This window comes from Artibeus jamaicensis, unplaced genomic scaffold (genome assembly GCF_021234435.1).
Source record: "Artibeus jamaicensis isolate MK-2021 breed Jamaican fruit bat unplaced genomic scaffold, CSHL_Jam_final contig_456, whole genome shotgun sequence".
In the NCBI taxonomy this organism is placed as follows: Eukaryota; Metazoa; Chordata; class Mammalia; order Chiroptera; family Phyllostomidae; genus Artibeus; species Artibeus jamaicensis.
Genome location: NW_026521839.1, coordinates 5,501,601 through 5,522,741, shown reverse-complemented (window position 1 = coordinate 5,522,741; position 21,141 = coordinate 5,501,601). Strand labels below are relative to the sequence as shown.

General features: G+C 51.4%; 1 protein-coding gene across 2 annotated transcripts; it reads right to left on the bottom strand.

Annotated features, from left to right (window-relative positions):
- Nucleotides 1-3,329: 3,329 nt before the first annotated feature.
- On the bottom strand, nt 3,330-13,845 carry HBEGF (heparin binding EGF like growth factor). Of its 2 annotated transcripts, none has more exons than XM_037147698.2 (6): nt 13,464-13,845; nt 13,088-13,261; nt 10,110-10,284; nt 4,801-4,956; nt 4,307-4,397; nt 3,330-4,013 (listed from the first exon to the last, which is right to left on the bottom strand). In XM_037147698.2, the coding sequence occupies exons 1-5, from the start codon at nt 13,507-13,509 to the stop codon at nt 4,325-4,327; spliced, it is 624 nt and encodes a 207-aa protein (XP_037003593.2). In that variant the 5' UTR covers nt 13,510-13,845; the 3' UTR covers nt 3,330-4,013; nt 4,307-4,324. The 2 variants fall into 2 exon arrangements, with proteins under 2 accessions (XP_037003593.2, XP_037003592.2); XM_037147697.2 differs by having other exon boundaries at nt 10,110-10,287; nt 13,464-13,844.
- Between the last annotated feature and the right edge of the window lie 7,296 nt (nt 13,846-21,141).

Sequence of the window (21,141 nt, the reverse complement as noted above, 5' to 3'; positions counted from 1 at the left end):
GTAGCTTGGCGGTTAAAGGTTTGGAGGTAGGCTTCCTGAGTCCACATCCTGCCTTTACCACTCACCTTCATCATCTACAACATGGGTAGAATCAGAGCACCTACCTCCTGGGTTGTGATGAGGGGTATCTGAGACGATGCCTGTAAAGTGTGTGGCCCAGTGGGACATGCTTAGGGAGCTGGCCAATTTTGAGAAGTGGCTGCAGGTCCAGAGGCTTCCCGAGTCAGTGTGGCAGCCAAGTGGATGCCCAGGGGAGCTGCGACACACCACACCACGGAGTCCTCCCGTCAACGGCAGGGGCAGGAGGAGAGAGCAGCTGATGGGCGGGAAGCTCAGAGCCCACAGGAAACATTAGCAAGAGAAACAAATTATGTTCAGAAAAGCCCAGCCCTGTGTGAGGGCTGGAGGCTTGACGCTTGAAAGCAGGAAAGGGAGCCCTATGAAGAGTTCACAGTAACTCAGTGCTCTACAGTTATTTTTGACATCTGTACTATTTTCGCTGATTACCAAAGTAGTGCATTGGTACTTTACAGAGCTTTACACAATACACATAGCAAAAGAGACCCCTACCCAAGTTTTAAAAAATATGTTTACTCATGTTTAAAACAGATACAAAACCGCACAGGTCATACTCAATGTGTTTTCTCAAAGAGAACACACCAGCTGGCCAGCCCCCAGATTGTGCACCAGCACCTATGTTGTGGAACGTAATGTTACCGGGACAACTAAGTCTCCCTGTCTTCTCCCTCCAGTCATTACCAGTCCTGACAGGAATCCCCTCCTGATTTCTTTCCCCCGAGATTAGTTTTATCCGTTGTTAATTTTATCTTATTTATTGATTGATTTTAGAGAGAGAAAGGAAGGAATGGAGAGAGAGAAACATCAATTTGTTGTTCCACTTATTTACACATTCATTGGTTTATTCTTGCATGTGCCCTGACCGGGGACTGACGTGCAACCTTGGTGCGTCAGGACGATGCTCTCTCCAACTGAGAGGGCCAGCCAGGGCCTGCCTGCTGTTAAATTTTCAATAAATAGAATGGTCCAGAATGTACCCTTTTGTGTCTGGCTTCTCTCACTCAGCATTATGCTGTGAGATTCATCCATGCTGCTCTTTAGTATTTTATTACATAGTTGCATACAATTTATTCATTCGTTTCATCATCAAACACTAGTGGGTATTTGGGTAGTTCCCAGTTTTCAGTTATTGTGAATGATCCTGAAATCACCCTTGTGCAGATCTTTTGGTGAACACATGCACTCACCTCTCTTGTGTATATCCCTAGGAATGGAATTGCTGGGGTATAGCATGCATACAATATTCAGCTGTGGTAGTTACTGCTGCCCAAAGTTTTAAAGGGATACTTGATGTACATACAAGAGCTTCGTGTGGGCTCCAAGAGAAACTTCAGTGTCAAAGCTCTCTGAGAGAAGAGGATGAGGAGGGGACAGTCCAGTTGCACTTGTCCAATGGCTTCCCAATAGGTCTCTCTGTCTCCCAACCACCCAAGACACCATGGCTACATGACTTGCCCCAAATTCCACTTTCATCTTGTCACTCCCGTCTACCTGCCCCAACAAGGCAGGGCCCTTCTTTAAACCCAGCCACACTCCCAGGGCAGCACTGGATCACATACCTGTTCACTTGCTGGTCTTGGAGTGGATTTTAGTCATTTCTTATATTCATTCATCCACATAACAAATATTTAGTGTTTACCGCTCAATTGCATTGTATTAGAATCTGGGACTGGAGAAATGTACACCTACCCTTATGGAGCCAGCACCCTAGTAGACAAAGAAAGATAATAAATAAATATTAGTGGTAATAAGGGCTATAGAGAAAAATAAATCAACACAAGGAGAATAAGAGTAGGGTGGGGAGAAGACTTACACTACTGTGTTACTGAGTGGTCAGGGAAGGGCTGTAGGGCGGGAGGATCTGGGTGATGGTTTAAACAACCCCTCTGGCTGTCTTCTTGGAAATGGGCTGCATGGGAGCAAGGTGAAGGGAAGGAGGCAGGAGGCCATCGCAGGAGTCCAGATAAGAGACAGACTAAGGTGATGGCAGTGGCAGTGACGGGAAGTGGCTGCATCGGCATATACACTAGGAGTGATGACTCTTGCTGGTGGACTGGCTGTAGAGCAGCAGGAGGGGCATCGAAGTTGTCTCGTTTCCACCAAGTGCAATGTCTGCCCTCACACACAGCCGAGGGTCAGGCCCTGAGTCAACGATCTGTGACTGAACGGGAAGGTGTCTTTCCAGGTTGCAACCAGCCAAGCCTCCTGTGTGAAAAGTCTCACGATCAGTGTGGTGTATTTAGACCAATCACTGGAGTCAGATTACCTGTCCCAGCTGTCACTAACCAACTCCAGCTGCGTATCCTTGGGCAAGTTACATAACCTCCCCAAGCCTCAGGTTCCCCTTTTGCAAAAATGGGACTAGAGTACCACCACCACAGGGCTGTTGGCGATGCTGAGAGAGTGAAATAAGCAGGTGTGGTGTAGACCTAACATCAACCGAGGGCTTAGTTAAACCAGTTCCCAGCTCAAGCAAACAGACAGAAGGCTATATAGAGTAAGGGTTATTTTTATTTGAATTGCAAAGTATAAATATGAACCAGTTTTGGAAATACAAGTTGTAACAGTTGAGAAATGGCACCAGAAACTTCCAGAAGGGACCATGACAGCATTCATTCATAGTTTCGGTGAGGTGGGTAGGTTTATGTAAAAGCTGTCCTCACCTCCACTCCAGCTTCTCTGTAGCAATTCATAGGTTATCAATTACCGAGAACAGTCAACTGCAACGTTTCCTGTTCCTCCTCGGTCTATTTTTTCTGCTAATACCTTCTCTCAATCAGCCTCTGCTGCACTGACCCCTATGTGGAGTAGCACCAGAAGAGCGGCAGGAGTAAGGGAAATGTCTCGACACAAGGGAAAGTGAGTTCCCACTCTGGGGGCCAGGGGTGATGCAGGCCAGGAGTCGGGGAAGCTGCGGGCAGGGAAGCCCAACCTCTTCTGAGATTTGGCGGGGAGAGGACACAGGGAAACACCGATCTCTGTTACACTTCAACATCAGCACCTTGGGCTTTCAAAACACAAACAATGGACAAAATCGCCTAGGCAAGACTGCAGTCCGACTCACAGAGTGGATCTGACAAAGTTAACTCCTATGTCCTGACCATACAGACCACCACCCGTGGTGCTCTGACCACGGAGGATCTTCGGAAATGTGGGCAGACGATAGCTTACTGCAGACGGGCCACAGAGCCACCTCAGATTTGTGGCAGAAGACGGTGATGCTGAGCCAGATGGTGGGGGACTGAGGCGGTGGGGGGGGGGGGGGGGTGCCAGGAAATCCCAAAGTAACAGTCTAGGCACTTGAAATATTATTGTTAGATTGTTAAAAACTAAATAAATTAACATACATAGAATAAAATAAATATATAATTTACGAGGCATTTTTACAAACAAAAAAAAAATAGTTGTTATTTTTCCATTTGGGTAGAAGTCCCAAAATTCAGAGTTCTCAGGCTTAAGGTATTTCACAGTTAGCTCATCAAATCCAGCGCCGGAGGGTCCAATGGCAGATCCCGTGGTAACTACTTGAGTCTGTGGGTTTTCAATCTTCGTTACTTTCTTAGAGTCCATGAACCTTTCTTTCTCCCTCTCCTTCCTTTCCCTCCTTTCAGTCACAGATCCTGGAGCACATGGAATTTAACTGGCATCTTAATCCAGAAGACAAGTGTTTAAACAAACTTTACAGGTTAAGCAGGGGTTGGCAGAGGGGAATCAGAAGGGCCTGAGGGCCCCTCGCTTTCGCTTCCTTCTGATCCAGACCCCACTGGACATGTTCTGTTTGGCACTTGAAGGCTCTGGAAAAGCAATTAAGGGAGGCCCAATCTAGATGGCAGTTGGTGACAAGGGGTCTTCACAGCTTGTTGTGAAGTCCTTCCCCTCTGCAGAGTCTGTGATCAGCTTGTGTCTTCTCGGAGGTAGCAGTCCCCAGCTGGTTCCTAAAGCACAAGAGGAAGGATTTTAAAGCTGGATCCAGTCTTCACAGTCTCCCGGGTCCAGTCTTTCTAAGTGGGAAGATCATCTGGGAGGGCGTGGAAGGAGAGGGAATGAGGGCAGGAGAAGCTGAGCTCTCAGGCAGCCTTTTTGGAAACAGTTCTGCAAGGGCGCCCTGACCCTAGCCCGCCCTCCCAGGTCAAGCCGACCCCTAGGCCAAGAGGAGGAGTCAACAAGCCTTGAAACAGAGCCCAGGAAAGGTGCTGACGGTGTCAGGGGGCAGAGAAGGGACCGTTACCTTGAGCACAGGTCTCTCTCAGTGGGAAGTAGTCATGCCCAACTTCACTTTCTCTTCATTTTCCACATCATAACCTCCTCTCCTATGGTACCTGAGGAAGGTTAAGTTTTGTGAGCAAGCTGTGCCTGCTACAATGGGGCACAGGTTCCAGAGAGGATCCTTCTAAATGGTGATGCAGTGGTGGCTGCATCCACTACCCGGGAAAGCCCAGAGGGACGGCAGCCCAATACACCTGGTCAAAGGTCCAACTGCCCCAAGGGACCCAAACCGTCGTCTCTAACCGCAGGCTACAATTTGCTAAGAAATTTTTACCTCATTCATACAATCCTCACAACATTCTTATGAGGGCCTGTCCTCAGGAATGCAATCAGAATGCTAGCCAAGAATCTGGGGAGCTTGGAGGGCTCATGTGGTCACCAGGCAGAGGACCCAGCAGGACGAGGAGGAATGGAAGTGATTTGCAGAAAGAGCCTGCGGGGGCCCCCAGCACTCACCTAAACATGAGAAGCCCCACGATGACAAGCAGACAGACAGATGACAGCACCACGGCCACCACAGCCAGGATGGTAGTGTGGTCATACGTAGATAAGCGATTTTCCACTGGGAGGCTCAGCCCATGGCACCTCTCTCCGTGGTAACCTGGGTGGCAGCTGGTTCAAGACAGAACGAAGCAGAGATGATGTCATCGGTTTGGTCTCTCACTCTCGAGAACAGCCCACCTACAGGAGCCTATTGGTCCCTGACCACAAGGCCTGTCCTCTGCCCTTCTCCAGCAGGGACCCTTTCGAGGCCCCTCTGAGGGCTCCCTGGCCTTCCTCCCTCACTCCACACCCCCCTTCTCCACTCCCTCTGATTCTCTGCCCTGAGATTCCTGCTCCAGGCAGGGAAAAAGGGAGGGAGGACTCCAAGGTCTCAGCTAGATGCATTCCACGTGTGGATGATTTATTGCATGTGTGTGAAGATGGTCCGTTTAAGCCAGTTAAGGGGACTTAGTCACATGAGCTGGTGGGTTAAGCTGCGGAGATTCAGTAACGCTCCCTCTAGTGAGGCCCCTCAACTCTCTGACCCAGAAATAAACCGGGCCTTCCCCATCAATACTTCCCGAGTCCAGTCCCTCTCTGCCCCTGCCTAGCCTATTAATAGGTCCTGTGCCTGTGCCAGAAGTCACTTTTCTCAAGTCCCCTTCATTTAACTCCCAGCTCCCCGTGGGTGCAGAGCCCCACTTGAGAGCTCAACTTTGGCCTTTGGCCTCTGAACACTGGGCTATGGGGTCTCCTTCATGGCAGGATAAAGTGAAGAAACCAAGGTGACATGTTGCCCAGCTGCCCTACTACAGCATGGAAGAACGTCAGAAACAACCCCTTGGCTCTTCTCACTCTAGAAATAAGTCAGATGACAACTGCCTCTTCTAACACAAAGCACTTCCTGGAAGCTCTTAGGAAGACTCGGAAGCACTTACAATTGAATGAGCACATGCCTGCCCCTTCCTTTCTCTGAGCACCAGGAAACCCTTCCATGTAGGTAGGAATGCCAGGGGCTTGCAGCGAGGCAGAGCTCTTTTCCCGGGGAGCACGCAGCAGGGTAGAGAAGTGGATTGTCTGACTCGGAATTCAGCGAGCTGCCCACTCACACGCATAACTGCCCACTCCCTAATCAGGGGGTGCAGTGCATTGTCTGCCTGGGGACATTAGGCCACTGGCTACTGCAAAAAGCACTGAAAACCTGGGGCCCTGTACTCTGAGCTCAGCCTCCTTTTAGGAAGCAGGTTGTGCACCTGGTGCCTCAGAACAAGGAACCCCTCCTTCCTGCTGAGAGGTACCCAGGACACAGACCTGTCCATCAGTAGAGGGGCCAGGCTGCCCCACCTTCCTGCCCAGCACCTCTCCTGGTCTCAGCTCCTCCTGGGTGCTTTGGGGAACAACTCACTGCAGGGTAAACGTGGGTCAGTCCCCTCATACACAGAGCAGAGCACACTCCAGGCATCTGTTTCATCAGCTCAGGTGGGCAAAACCATGACGCCCTTCCTGCCAGGACGCAGAGGAAGCACACGGGAAGGCCCAGGAAAAGTCCCTCCTCCGCAGATGCCAACAGTTTATGGGACACCATCTTATCTACGAGCTCAGCTGAGACCCTAACACTGTGGTAGGCAGGTACAGCCCCGTTTTACAGATTGAAAGACTAAGATCAGAGAGATTGATTTGCCAAAAGTTAAACAACTAGAAAGCAGTAGGACCAAGACTAGAAACCAGGTTTGGCAAATTCCAAATTCATGAACAGTGCAGGTCACCCCCAGAAAACACATCTCTGAGGGGTTGATAGGCTCCTGAGGCTGTCGGACTCTACTCCCCATTACTACTCTTGTTGTTAGTTATTATTAACTTGAATAATAAATAAGCCAAGTGCTCTGTGCTAATTTCTTTACAAGGACCATTTCATTTCACCTTAAAAACACCTCTGTGAAGTAGGGCTTACTATCCTCATTTTAAAGATGAAGAGACTGAGGCTTAACTTCTTGGACAATTTGCCCAAGGTTACACGGCCAGTGGGTGGTAGGGCTCGGAGGCACCCAGCAGCCTGGACGACTTTAGAGACTGTGCTCTCCCGGTGGGGGGTGGGGTGGGGAGCCGAAGTGGAGCCTGCTTTTCACTGCCAGCCTATCATTCAAACCCCACAGGTAGTTACTCAGATGATAGAAATAAAGGCTGGCCTCAGAGTCCTGCAATCCAGTTACATAATCCCTCCACCCCTACCCTGAGTCAAAAGGATAATAATGTAAACATCCTAATATTACCCACCTCCCCATCCCTCTGCAGCAGACTCCTGGATTCCCCAGGGAAGGAGGGAGGGTGAGCACATTCCAACATCCCCGGGGCGGGGGGCGGGCAAGATCATGTGTCTTCTCCGGAGCCAGCATCAAACTGGGACACGTCCCTCCCACCCATGTCTGTGACCCATTTCCGAACTTGTATTACAACAGAAGCAAGAACCTCTAGGGTCCAGAGATGTCTTCCAAAGTGGGTTTCTCCGCCTCCGCTCTAGGATGTGGAGGGGGCACCATCTGGTGCAGGGGTCTCAGAACACATGCGCTCCAGATGGGTCCTGCTGCTATTTCTATCCAAGCAATCTTGAGCAAGTTACTTTAACCTTTCCAAGCTTTATTTTCCCATGTAAAACACAAGAGTAATAAATGCCTACCTCACTAGAGTATTGTGAAGATCAAATAGCATAGATAAAAGCATTTAATAAGAGGCTAAGCCCCTCATACATGTGCATTATTATGTAATGGACTCCGGAGTGTACTGCTCATACCTGAGGAATGGGGCACCAAAGTCAGACGGAGCCAAAGAGAATGGGCTTGAGATTCCTTCTCAGCACCTGACAGAGGCAGGGAGAGCCCCCAAGCCTGTCCCTGTGTCAGCGTTGAGTCCTCCTCAGCCCCACTGCCCCCAGGTCTCCGCCAGCCACAGGAAACCCTGCAGCCAATATCTGGGTCAGCAGGCAGTCAGGAGCCCCAGGAAGCTGCTCTTTGAGGGCAACTTTCGGCTGGCGACACAAAAGAGCTTTCCTGCGGACGGACGGCGGCTGCGGAGGGCTGTTTTAGGAAGCCGGCTAGCCTCAAGCTCACCACAGTAGCCTGGACACGCCCTGTGGCGGCTCCTGGGTCTGGAGGCAAGGAGGAGCCACAGAGGGCCCCAGATGTGGGTGTCCAGATGTCACACTGCCCCAAACCAGGAGCTCTGCACCTTCTCACTGGTTTCTGCCCTGAATACCAAGGGCTGAAGGCAGGAGGCAGCCACACCAGACCCAGAGTCCAGCCCTGTGAAAATATGCCTACGAAGCAGATACAAAATCTTCATATCAGATTGCCCTTCTCTCCAGCTAGTAAAATCCTTTAGAGACCTCTGGGCAAACAGCTGCCCTCTATAAAACCCTGCTCAAACTCAGTGAGGACAGATGGGGAAGAAGGACGCAAGCCAACACCAAGAGCAGCCCGGGGACATAAAAAGCATGTTGGACTGGAAGTCAGGCACCTGAGTCCCTGTCCTGTTTCCATCCACTTATTTAGCTGTTGATCTCAGGCAAATCACTTCCTACTTCCTGGCTCCAGTTTCCTCATCTTTCAAGTAGAGACAGCAAGCGCTGCCTACCCAGCAGGGGGGCTTCTGAGAATCCCGAGACAGGACGACATCTCCCCACCCCCTGGAATAGATGGCATCAAATGGGTGCTCAACATACACCTATTGGGCTCAACTCATGTTGCATGTAAACTGTGGAGCTTCTGGGCAAAGGAGAGACACATTTTCATGGTCATCATTACCATCCCTAGGGCCACCATGGCCCCGGGCACCCCTATCTAGGTCTGTGGGCTTAGGAGGCGGCTTGAGCCCAGCTCTCCAAGACAGCAGCCCTGCAAGGGTTCTCAGCTGAGCAATAGAAGTCCACCCACCAACGCCCTGAACCAGTTTGGCCCAGACAGATGCCTGGCCTTAGTCCCTCTTGACTACCCTCAGAGTCACTGCCTCCACCCTGTGCCAATGATGCCATTTTATAAATTTAAGACAAACATTCCCTGCCTTGTCCCAAGACCTTTGGGAAGGATTACTTGGAGACTGTCTCTGTCATTCTTCAGCGGCCCCCTCCCATGTCAAGCTCCTGACAAGGATGTTTATAAGAGAGGATACACATGAATGACCATGAACCTGGTGGGGAGTAAGGAGTCTGTCTGCCACATGCCAAGTACCAGGCAGCTCAGCTATGTGAGATCAGATGGGACAAGGAAGCTTTCAAAAGCCAAGGGATCTGCACCACCACAGTACAGGAGATGCCAGGCAGCCAGTCTTCTTGACAGGCTGGGAGGTGGTGTGCACCCAGAAATCTCCTGGCTGTGGCCAGAGTCTCCCAGGTCACAGAGCCTGCCTCCCCACAGGGCCTCGTGCCCAGCAGAAGAGAGTGGATGTTTACAGCCTGACTCGAGTGTTGGCCTCAGGCACACTGGCGACATTATGCCTGCCAGAGAGCGTGGCAATGCCGTCATCCCTGAGGGGTTGCCAAGATAGCCGTTTGCTGGGTTTGGCCTAACAGATCAGCTGGGGAACCCATGGCCCCTCCACCCACACCACTGCCTGGGGAAGGGTGGTGCTGCCCGCCTGGGGGCTGATGCCTCCTGGGTCGGGTTCCATTTCCTGTGAATCTTGCACAAAGGGAGTGTTCTCCCACCCCTTGGCCAAAGGCCAACACCCAGCATGTCCCCCACCTCCTGGCCCTTGTTGCGGGAGAAGGTGGAGGAAGAAGGAGGGGGTTCTCCCCACTCCCACGATGACTGCTCTCTGTGCAGTCCTGTCGTGCCTCAGATTCAACCCAGATTAGCTCACTCTTATGCACGCATGTTCGAGTACACGCACACCTGCAGAGCAGGTGTCCAAATGGCCCTCGTATCTGCCTGCTGGGCTTGAGAAAGGAGGCCTCGGGAGCCCCGCTCCACCTGAGACACTGCCACGCCTCCTACTGATCCGTCCCATCTGGAGCAGGCATGAGGCAGGAATGAAGGACCTGCCTTGAGCAAGCAGGAAACGTCCCCAAGGATACAACAAGAACGTCACAGACCCACACCACAGGAAATTGCATCCTACGCGGGGGAAGCCCCTTCCTCTGACTAAAAATATTTCCCTTCCTCCCAACTTCCGCCCAGAGGTTGAAAAGAAACTGGGTGGAATTTTGAATTCAAGGAACGGTGACAACTAGGAACAGCCACGTGGCTGACAAAGAGCGTGCTGACAGTCAGGCTGGCGGCAGGGACACTTACATGCAGGATGGGGACCGGATCTCCTTCACATATTTGCAGTCTCCATGAATGCAGTAGTCCTTGTATCTGCGAAGACATGGGTCTCTCTTCTTCCCCAAGCCCTTGCCTTTCTTCTTCCTTTTCCCACGCTCCTCCTTGCTGGGTGTGGCCATAGCTTGTGGCTTGGAGGAGAAAGCTACTGCGGGAGATAAGCGCTCCGTTAGGTCTTTGACTCCCGGGAGAAAGAATCAGAATAGCACAGCATCTCAAAGGAGGGTGTACTCTTTGATCCCACCTGAAGTCAGAGGCCTAGAAAGGCCCGTTGGCTCTGTGCCTCCCAGGGACTGAAGGCAGGCTGGACAGAGCCACTAGAAAGTAGTGGAGGAAGTAGAGGCAAGTGGCAGTCCCAAGGAAGGCCTTTCACAAACAGTTTAAAATCCTCATTCCAAGAATGCTCGCTCCTCTTGAGTAACTGCATGCAGCTCACTGGGCAATTCTACCAACGTCACCCCCACCCCACTCTCCATCCCACCTCCTACTGTCCCACGCCCACTTGGTGCTATTTTGGCCTTAAATCATTTCCTGATACTGCACTCAGTGACCCAGTTGCAGGAAGACAGCGTCAGAGATAAAAATTGCTGCTGCAGAAGGTTCTTGGAGGGGTTTTGTGTGTGTGAAGGGGGTGCTCTTTAAGTAACAGCGGTGCCCATGTCCAGGCAGCCTCCTCTGGGGGACCTGTTAGCACCAGAGTACCGTGAGCCCAGTGCGGAGCCAGGCTCAGGGACAGCAAGTAAACCATCCCTGGTCGGGGCCTGGTTTTTCTGACTGCAAACGAAATATCTGCCCTGCTCTGTGCCCTTTGCAGCTCACCACTTCTCTCAAAGGCCCGTTTACATATACCCGCAAAATGTCCTGGTTATAGGTCCCTAGGATGGGGAGTATGATGTGTACAAATGGCAGAAAGATGAAAAGTAAGGAACTATCCAGAAGGTACTGGAACAATGATGACGGCCCCCATCCTTTCCATGCTTCCAAGGCAGAAAACCACCTCACACAGACATCTGCTGGGACTGACCATGGGCGACACCCATCAGCCCAAGGGTCTGACACCAGTCCCTCTCTTCCCTGCCCACAGCAGAAAAAAGGTGCCCACTGTCCACGGCTGTAGCCCCTTGTCTGGCAGACAGGTGAGCATCAAACGTTAGACTGGAGACCAAGGATCCTCAAGCCAAAACAGCATGGCTTTCCATTTCAAGTGAAATACTTGAGGTCCCAAAAGGCAGTGACTTGGCCCAGGCCATACAGGGTTACGATCAGAAATATGGGCTGTGGACTCCATATCCAGTGCTCTTTCCCAGTACACTAAGCTGCCTCACATACCCGTCCCCTCCCCTGGACAAGTCTGGAGCACCTGGGCTGTGGAGCCAGGAATGAGACAATGAATGGGCTCTGAGGTCAGCAGACCCGGGCTCCCATTTCAGCCACATGATCTTGGACAAGGTGCTTAATCTCTCTGAGTCTTGGGATTTTTGGTAAAAAGTGGACAGGAAGAGTTCCCATTTCAGAGGGTTGCTACAAGGATTAATTAATCTATAGTAACATGTTGAATGCCTAGAACACAGTAGGCACTTAAAAAATGGTAACACTTATTTTAAGTGACAGGATACCCTGAGAAACAATCTTCACCCAGCAAAGCCAAGAGACGGGAAGAGAGACAGGTGCCAGCGGTCCCCAGTCCCCAGTCCCCTCTGGTGCAGACCCAGGCCCCTTCTGAGCTCAGAAGGTGAGGCAGATGCTGAGAGAAACTCAAGTGACCACAGCTGCGGTGAAACTGAGGCAGACAACCCAAGCCACTGAGAAAGGGGAGGGGAAGGGTGACAGGGTGACAGCCAGTCTCTGGTCCGGGAGAGGGAGCAGTGAGTCAGGTCTGCAGAGGTATGAGGAGCAGCTGTGTGGGTGGAGGGTGAGTCACAGGCCAGGCTCTGCCCAGCCTAGGACAGAGTCAGGAGCATTCACCGGTGACCTCTGAGGTCCACCGTGAGATGATAAAGGATGAGAGCCCAAGTTCACCTTTGCAACAGAAACTTCATTTTACAAAGCAGAGACAGCACCCAAGGGAAGCACTGCCTAAGGAGGGAGATGAGTGGCTGGGGGTGGGGCTAGGACAGGTGGGTATCTTTCCAACCAAATATAGTCATTCCGGTCCTCCCGGGGTTAGTCCCAGCTCCACCCTCCTGAATTGCTGCAGGTGGCTGGGGCTCGGGCAGCAGGCAATGCCAGTGACTCTGGACTCTGTCCTGTCTGTTCCTATACTCAGCCACAGCCACATCTGCCTTTGGAGGATCCCACTGGGCCCTTCCCTCCTTGGAGCTTCTTTCAGGGACTCAAGGGGGTCAGGAAGTCTACAGACTTTGGGTAGGATTTGTAGATACCTAGCATTTCAATACAGCTCCTAGGGACCCAGTGCTCATCATTCATAGCCTTCCCAGGAAGTGCTGGCTTCACCTGGGGGAGACCAAGAGTTTCTCATCCCCCTCTGATTCCCCAACCTGGAGACAAGTGGGTGGAGAAGACTTACACTGCATACCTACTATGTGCCTAGCTTCTCCTCGTCTGTTATTTTTTACAGTCATTTGATGTGGGAATTAGGACTTGTGCCCATTTTTACATAGAAACTCTAGAGAAAGCATCCCAACCATTCCTTGTTCCTACCACCCAGCTTACTTCGGACGAATATACAGATCCCAGGCACCTTGCCTGCCTCCATTTGCTCCAAGGTACCCAGAAAAGCGGCAAGTTGACATATGGCAACCAAGGGCAAAAGAGAGTGCGACCCCTATTCCAGGATCCCTCATTATGCTCCCCAGGCCGATCGGCTTTTCCTTGAAGTCCTTCATGAAAACCCCAAACCCACAGGTGTGCCCAAACAAATGAATCCCGGATCTACTTATTCTTCACCTGCCCACCGGGGTCTGAGGATGGGCAGCCCCCACACCCACCTCTGAAAAGGTCTAGGTCAGCCTCTTTCACGTCCAGAGCCTCGTGGCCCCGTCCACCTCCCGGGGTCAGCAGCTGGTCAGTAGATTCCGTGGGAGATCCCAGGTTGCCGGTTCCACCCTCCAACCCTCTACGAAGCCGCTCCAGGCTCTCTCCGGTCACCAACGCTGAGATCACTGCGAGTGAGAGAGTAAGGCCGCATCAGACCCTCCGCCAAGACCCCGGTCGCCACGCACCGATGCCAGCGCCCGCCTACCAGGGAGCACGGGCCCCACCAAGTGGCCCAGGCCGGGGGCGCAGCAGCGACCTTCCCCGTACCCCCAGCAGAGCGTCCCCACCCCCGCCCCCGACCTCCGGGGGCGTCGGTAGCCCTCTTACCTGCAGCCAGAAAGAGCTTCAGCACCACCGACGGCAGCAGCTTCATGGTCCCGGACCCGGCGAAGGCGGCGCGGCAGCAATCAATCACTTTGGAGGCAGCGGCCACCGGGCGCTAGCACTGGAAATAGGGTGGGAGGGGAGCAGTAGATTCCGCGGGGCACGGACTGCTGCCGGCCTCCGGATGCAAGTCTTGCTGGGACCTGCGTGGATCTAAAGGCCCCTGGGTGTCTGTATGCTCACTCCGTCGGTCCGGGCGTGCTTCTGTCGGCCCAAGTCCCTGAGCCCGGGTCAGGCTGGCCAGCTGCGTGATGCGCGCAGCTCCTTCGATCTGAGCTCTCCCGGCGCGCGGCCGGGAATAAGGCTCCGCGAGGCGCCGACGCTCCGCCCCGCCTCGCGCCGCCCCCTCCCCCTCCTGCGCCTGGACACTAGCGCGGCTCCCGGCGCCTGCAGCCTAGCCCCGGACCCCGCGGGCGCGGCGGGGAAGGGGGCGGGAGCAGGGGCGGCGCTCACATTTTTTGAGACCAGGCCAGGGCAGCCACGGCCTGACTGGGTAAGACTAGTGACCGGCAGGTGGCGGGGACCAGTTCCTACCTTTCTCCAAACCCTCGTCGACCTGCAGGCGTGTGACTGCGGAGCTGAGCTCTGTCTGCCCTTGGACGCCCCTCGTTCCTTCCGGCCTCCCTGGCCCGGTCCCTAAGGCCATCCCTTCTCCAAAGCGAGGCTCTCTACCATTGTCAGTCTGAGTTTCAGAAACCAGCTTCTTTGCCTACCAAATACATAATACCAATAAATAGTACATTTATTTGTCATTTAAAAATCAGACACATGAATCAGGTCTCACGAGCCCGGGGTAACTAGAGTTGCAGTTGCAGACACTTGGTATTAATCCAACAAAAGTGAAGGAGGCTAGGATTCTTCCAACTTCACCCCTTCTGTCCCCCAGAGGACATAGTGTCTGCTAGGAGTTTTGGACTATGGATTATAATTCCCAAGATTCTGGGATTGGAGAGGCACAGAGTGTGAAACAAGCCATGCTTTTCCTTGCCTTTGAACACCACCTTCTTCTGGAACATAAAAGCTGAGACCCGCTTCTGCAGGACACGCTGATAGCTAGCCTAGGTTTGCTTTGTTTAACAGGTGCCAGGAGAGTGGTGTATTTCTCTTCTAACCTATCTGTTGTTACTGGGGTCTTCTGGAGTCAACGTCCCGACCCAAAGAAATGACTCTCAGTCGGTATTTCAGCTCCTAGGAACGTGCTGGGGAGGGATTTGTATGACACAGGGCTGCGTTGGCATTCAGAGCCCTCAAATTGTGCCAGATAGAGCCGCTTGCCTGATTCGGCCCATGTGTAGGGATAAAAACAGGCCTGCTATTTATACACAGTCCATCCTACTGTCCCTCCCCACCCCTGCTTTTGCAGGAGTCAATCAGCTCTGCCCTCTTGACCTGCCCCCCACAGCCCTCCCTAGGTTCTAAGGTGCACTGGAACCACTACAGCCCTAAATCGGAATCCTGCCTTTTTAACTACGTGTGACCTTGGACAAGATATTTATTCTCACTGAGCCTCAGTTTCCACATCTCTGAAATGGAAATAACAGTAATAATATGAACACCTACTTTGGAGAGAGGTGTTTGTATGTGTGTGTTTGAGAGTGAGGTTTTTGAAGACGAACAAGGGAACACATATAAAGCAGTTAATGCAGTGCCAGGCATATTATAAACTCTCAGTAAATGTGACATCATCATCATCTTCATCATCACCATCACAAAGCATTCTACCTTGCCCACTCTATTCCCTTGCAGGCCTCTTTCCTCCCTTTCCCCCACGGGCTTGAGGTTCCATGCTGTAGTTTGCCTGGTTTCAGGCAGAACATTACCTGTCACCTATTTGGCCAAGTGCCACTGTGGAATTATTCCTTTGGGTGGTCAGTGTCGGGCCGAGGACTCCAGTGGGCGGTCGGACCCAGGCCACAACTTTGTTCTCCTTCAGCAACTGCCTGGTCACCTGCTTCTCCCCCCACCCCCCACCCTAAAAAGCCACCTTGGGGTCAGGGCTCTCCCCAGGGGAGGGTGGAGGGGAACGCTTCTTGACACACAGCCAAGTCACTCCTTTTTCCCCGACCTAAGGCCAAGTTCACACCCTGCTGTCCTGTCCCAGCCTGCCGTTCCCTTCGCGTGCTCTTCCGCCTTCTCACCCCCACATCAGCCTTAGTCCCATTCACGGGGCAACTCCAAGCTTTCGTCACACCTGGAAGCCTCACCCCAGCTAGGTTTGTGTGTCAGCCAGTTCTTACGGGAAGGGCCTGGGGAAGAAGGCAAAAGGCCCGAAACGTATGTGGACAGTCACTTCCCCTCTCAGAACACTTAGTGTCTCCTAACCAAAAAAGAAATTGCAGTTACCGCTGGGGCAAATTCATTAACTCATTTATTCCATGAACATCCACTGAACACTTTTCAGCCACTAGGGACACGGCAATAAACTGGACAGCCAAGGATGTGCCTTCACGGAGCTTACCACATTCCACAGTGGGGGACACAGGCAGGACAAGGTCCACAAAAAAGGAAAAATAGGTGCTATGATGACGGAGCCGAGATAAAAGTTAAAACACAATGATGTACTATAAAACGATGTACCCCAGTGCCTGGGATGATGATTTAGATTTGGTGACTGATGAACAAAGGCATCTCTGAGCAGGCAACATGTAAGCACGAATAAGAAGGAACCGTCCTTGTGGTCGTCCGTGGCGAAAGTGGTCCAAGCTATGCAAATAGTGCAAAAGCTCTGATGTGGGAACAAGTGTGGAACGTTCAAGAAACAAAAAAGAGACCAGAAAGGAAAAGAGGAATATGACATCACATTGGAGCAAAAGCTAGAGGCAGATAACAGATGTTACCAAGGGAGACCCTGGATTTTATTCCTTACCATTGTGAGCATCAAATGGGGTGTCCGCGGGAAAGCACAATTATGCAGTTTCTTTCACGTCTTCCCCTACCTGCTGTTTGACTGTCAGGGGCCAGAGACACACTTCTATGGAAGCAGAGTCAAAATAAATGGGCCACTCCATTTCTCTGACGACCCATTGACCATGAGAAAATTGAAGCTGAGAGATGTACTGGCCCTGGGCCACCAGTGAGTCAGAAGGGGTTCGGAGCCCTGGTATCCTGCTTCCCAGCCTGCGATGGGTGCCCAGGCCTCTGGAGAGGCAGGTCCACAATACTCTGAGTGCCACTGACTCACTGCTAAGCCACACAGAGCTTGATTTGGGGAGAACACTCACAAGCTAGTGGGGAGGAGCTGTGTAAAAGGGCTGCTGGTAGTGACAAGAAAGGTAGGGAAGGGACTTAGAGAGGAATCTATCTGAGCCTCTTCCCCACTGTGGCTGAGATGTCTACACTAGTAGATTGTTCCCCCAAACGTGGCTATGCATCGGAATCATTTGGGAATGTATTAAAGATAAAAAGGGCTAAGGCCCAGCCCAATTCTAATTCACAATCTGCTGTGGTGGGGCCCAAGCATTTACACTTCTGGCATGTCATTCTTCACCAGCCAGGGTCAGAAGCACTGGTCTGCACAGTTAACCACCCTTGACGATGCATCAAGCATCTGAACAGAGTTTGATCCTCTAAGTCATAGGCAGAGGAGCTTTGAGTAAAGACACTTCACGTGCATCATCCTGGTGTGATCCTCCCAACTGTCCCACAACGAGGCCATCCTCCCCATTTTAAAGGGTTGAAGCTTAAAGAGGTCAGCACCATCCCAAGGTCACCCTGTTAGTAAAAATCTAAGCCTCGATTTTTCCTGGACTTGCGCTCTTAAACTCAACATTTACCTGAATAAATGGATGAGGCGACAGCTGCCCTCTGTCTGCTTCTAGCAACAGAAACATCATCAGCCTCACTGAGGCCCAGTGCTCCACCTGTCCTGGGGGTAAGGATAAGAATCCCCGCCTCACAGGCTAGAAGGAGGGTTGGGCAAGGGTGGCAGGGCAGCCAGTGAAATGGGTACACTCTTGGGAGCCAGACAGCCATGGGTTCAAAGTTTGTCTCTGCTTTTTTTTTTTTTTTTCAGCTTTCCGACTTTGGATATGTTTTTTAGCTTCTCTGACCTACAGTTTGCTCATCTGCAAAATGAAGACAATACAAGTAGCTATTATTACAGGCCCCTTGTGATGATTAAATCAGATCATGTGTATAAAGCAGAATATGATGCCTGGCCCGCGGTAGGTGCTTACTCAGTGACAGCTATTATTAAGAACAAATGCTTTTCTCTCTTTCTTACTTACTTTCTTTCCTTTCCTTTCTTCCTTACTTCCCTTGGGGATTTCAATAAGGTTGTTTTACGCTGGGCCAGCCACCCTCAGAACTGAAGTGGTCCCTCTCAGCCAGTAGATGCCATGATTATCCATAAGATGGGCATCTGCAAAGCCACGAGGAATTATGGGAAACTCCACCCAAGAAAGCAACCCTGGCTTAGAGCTCAGAGAGAAGCATGTCCCCCGGGGAAGGGGATTCAGCTGCTTTCTCCTTCCACTCTGATCCGGTGAGTCCTAAGCAGACCCAGGGCTCTGCTGGCCAGGGAGAGTGGACGGGAGGGGAGCTCCATTGAGGATGCTTCTGTTACCAGGTGGCCATGAGCCCAGTTAACCAAATGTGGAAGTTCAGGGTAAGGGGTCACTGCTCCTTGCCCCAGGCAGGCCTCTCTCAACCACGTTCCCTATTCCCATCTGAAGCAGCTGATCAAGCAGTTCCGGGGATGCAGCTGGAGTGGAGCTCAGGCCGGCCCTGTGGAGTCTGACCGGAGGTAGTACCAGGTGATGCCTCACCCACACTCGGAGGTAGACAGGTTCTCTTGTCTGATTGCCTGGGGTCAGGAGCCGTTTGAATAGGATGAAGAACAGCAATGGGTGAGGGGGGGAGAGTGTCTGAGAGGGTCAGGAATCACTGGCACCCCCAGAAAATGTTGGAGAAGGGACCTTTACAGTAATGTACTTGGCTCAGGCCTGGGTTCCAAGCCATCTGCCTCCATTTTGGGGCCCATTTCTGGGACTTTGAGGAATTAACATCTCCAGTCCCAGGACTTCGGCCTTTTCCTTAGCACACACGGCTCTCTGTCAGCAGGGCGGGGCGAGTGACTCCTCACTCATCCATCACAGAGTCTACCTCCTCTTCAAGCCTTGGGCCCCTGCTCTGCAAAATGAGGGATTGAAGCCATTGTTCTGTTTCAGGCACTGGCCAGTGCCACCCACCACGAACTGTTTGCAGTCACACTGTGAAAATCGCACTGAAGCAATTCTGTGTCAATCAGCGGTGCCTGACCTACAGGGCACGGTGACCTTCTCTCTGTGCCTCAGCTTCTTCGTCTCTGAAAGGGGAGAGTAGCAATCACCTAAAAGATTCTTGTGGCAATTGAAAGAGAAAGTGCTTGGCAAAACGGAAAGCTCTGTATTAACAGATCGGGACTGTTATTAACTTCTCCAGGGCTCAGCTCCGGAATGAGGTCACAGCACATTCTGCACCAAGAATGAATAGGTTCACTTCCTCTTGGGAATGCGGTCACAGAGCTTGCAGTTCCACAGTTGAACATTATCCACTTGCTCTCTTTATTAACTGAGGCTTGTTCTAGGACAGTGGTTCACCGAGGAAGAGATACTGACCCCTAGAGGACATTCTAGGACTCTCTGTGTAAGCTTTTGGTTGTTACTGATTGGGGAGCCAGGCATTTGCTGGGGAGAAGCTGTCCTGCTCACACATTAAAAATTGCCCCCACATTCCACTTTTGAATGTTCCCCCAGCCTCGGTATGAGTACCCCCTCACACAGCGCCTCCCCCTTCCCACCCCCAGTCCTGCCAGAGTTCCGATGGTCTGCTTTTGCCCTCTCTGCAGCCCCAACCGCCCTGGCTCCCGAGACTGCCCATAGCAGAAGGCCACCAGGCCTCCACTCTCGCTGGCTCCCACTTCCACCTCTTGGGCCCCGAGAGCCTGAGCTGGCGGGTTGGTGGGAGATGCGAGGAGGAACCCGAAGGCCTTCCTGTGGGCGCCAGCGATCTTCCCCGCAGGGAAAATGTGCTGCGTGGGTGGGCAGCCGAGGCCCATTCGTATGGGTGAAAAATGTGATTACTATTACCTGAGCTGAGAATTACCTCTAATTTACACAAAAATAAAAAAAGAGTTTTTGCGCAGAGTTTTCTGGGAATGAATTTAGTGTGGACTGGCCATTATGGTGTTAGCTCAATGACCAAACAGTATGGCTGTGTCAGTCAGTATTTGTAGCCAGTCACAGTCAAAGGAAGTCTGCGTCGACGCAGGCAACAGGCCATTTCGCTGACATTCATAGAGCAGTTGTGATCAAGTATTTGTATATTCAAAATTTTTAATCATTTTCTCTTCGATATTAATTGGGATGCTGACTTTCTTTACAGAGTAAATGTGAAGATATTTTCTGTGAACTCTATTTCAGAATGGTAAGCAAGTGTTGACAACATTTGTAAAAAGAAAATACTGATTGTGAAAGGGGTGGGAACCCCTCATACACAAGAGTTTGAGCAATTCACCCAACTTGTAAGTGAATCTCTACTTGTGACAAAATCTCAAAAAATCTATACATACATACATACAAATGACTTCATGTGGCAACTGGTGAGATCTGAATAAGGCCTATAGTTTAGTTACTAGAATTGTGCTAATACCATTTTCCTGGTTTTGATATTGTACTGTCTGTCCTTAGGTACGATGTTTCCACGGGGGAGGCCAGATGAAAAGCACCAACTGGAGACTTCCCTGTACTTTTTTTTGTAATGTCTATATTTCTTCTTCTATAATTAGACTCACATAAATAAATAGTTTAAAAAGTAAGTTAACCCCAGTTGGGTAGCTCAGTTGGTTAGAGCACCATCCTGACAGGCCAAGGTTGCAGGTTCAATCCCTAGTCAGGGCACATAGCAAAAATCAACCAATGAATGCATAATAAGTGGAACAACAAATTGATATTTCTCTCTCTCTCTCTTTCCCTTCCTCTTTCTTTAAAAAGTTTTTAAAAATTAAAGATTTTTTAAAGCTTGTTCTAAGGATTACATAAGATAATGTGCCTAATGCAATGGTTAAATATAATTGGCATTTCAGGGTATCATATTTTCTTTCTTCCCCACTCTGAGAGTGACTATTTTCATAGTTGTATAATAATTACAACCCCTCTATTGTGTTGACTATGTGCCAGGTCTATTTTACATGCGTTGTTTCATTCAATAAAGCCTATAAAGTATGTACTTTTATTATTCACCTTTGGCTGATAAGAAAACTCAGGAAGGGCTTTGCTCAAGGACACCCAACAAGTCTGACTGAGCCAGGCAGAGACCCCAGTCTGAGAACTCCAGGGCCAGCCGGCCCTCGGCTGCCCACCCACGCAGCACATTTTCCCTGCGGGGGAGATCGCTGGCGCCCACAGGAAGGCCTTCGGGTTCCTCCTGGCATCTCTCACCAACCCACCCAGCTCAGGCGTTCGGGGCCCAGGAAGTGGAAGTGGGAGCCAGCGAGAGTGGAGGCCTGGTGGCCTTCTGCTATGGGCAGTCTCGGGAGCCAGGGCGGTTGGGGCTGCAGAGAGGGCAAAAGCAGACCATCGGAACTCTGGCAGGACTGGGGGTGGGAAGGGGGGGCGTTTGTGTGAGGGGGTACTCATACCGA

Coding starts and splice junctions, on each gene's coding strand:
- HBEGF (XM_037147697.2), bottom strand. CDS start 13,509: ATGAAGCTGCTGCCGTCGGTGGTGCTGAAGCTCTTTCTGGCTGCAG. Junction 13,262..13,463: donor GAAGCTCTTTCTGGCTGCAG/GTAAGAGGGCTA, acceptor TCTCACTCGCAG/TGATCTCAGCGTTGGTGACC. Junction 4,957..10,109: donor ATCCGGTCCCCATCCTGCAT/GTAAGTGTCCCT, acceptor GTCTTGAACCAG/CTGCCACCCAGGTTACCACG.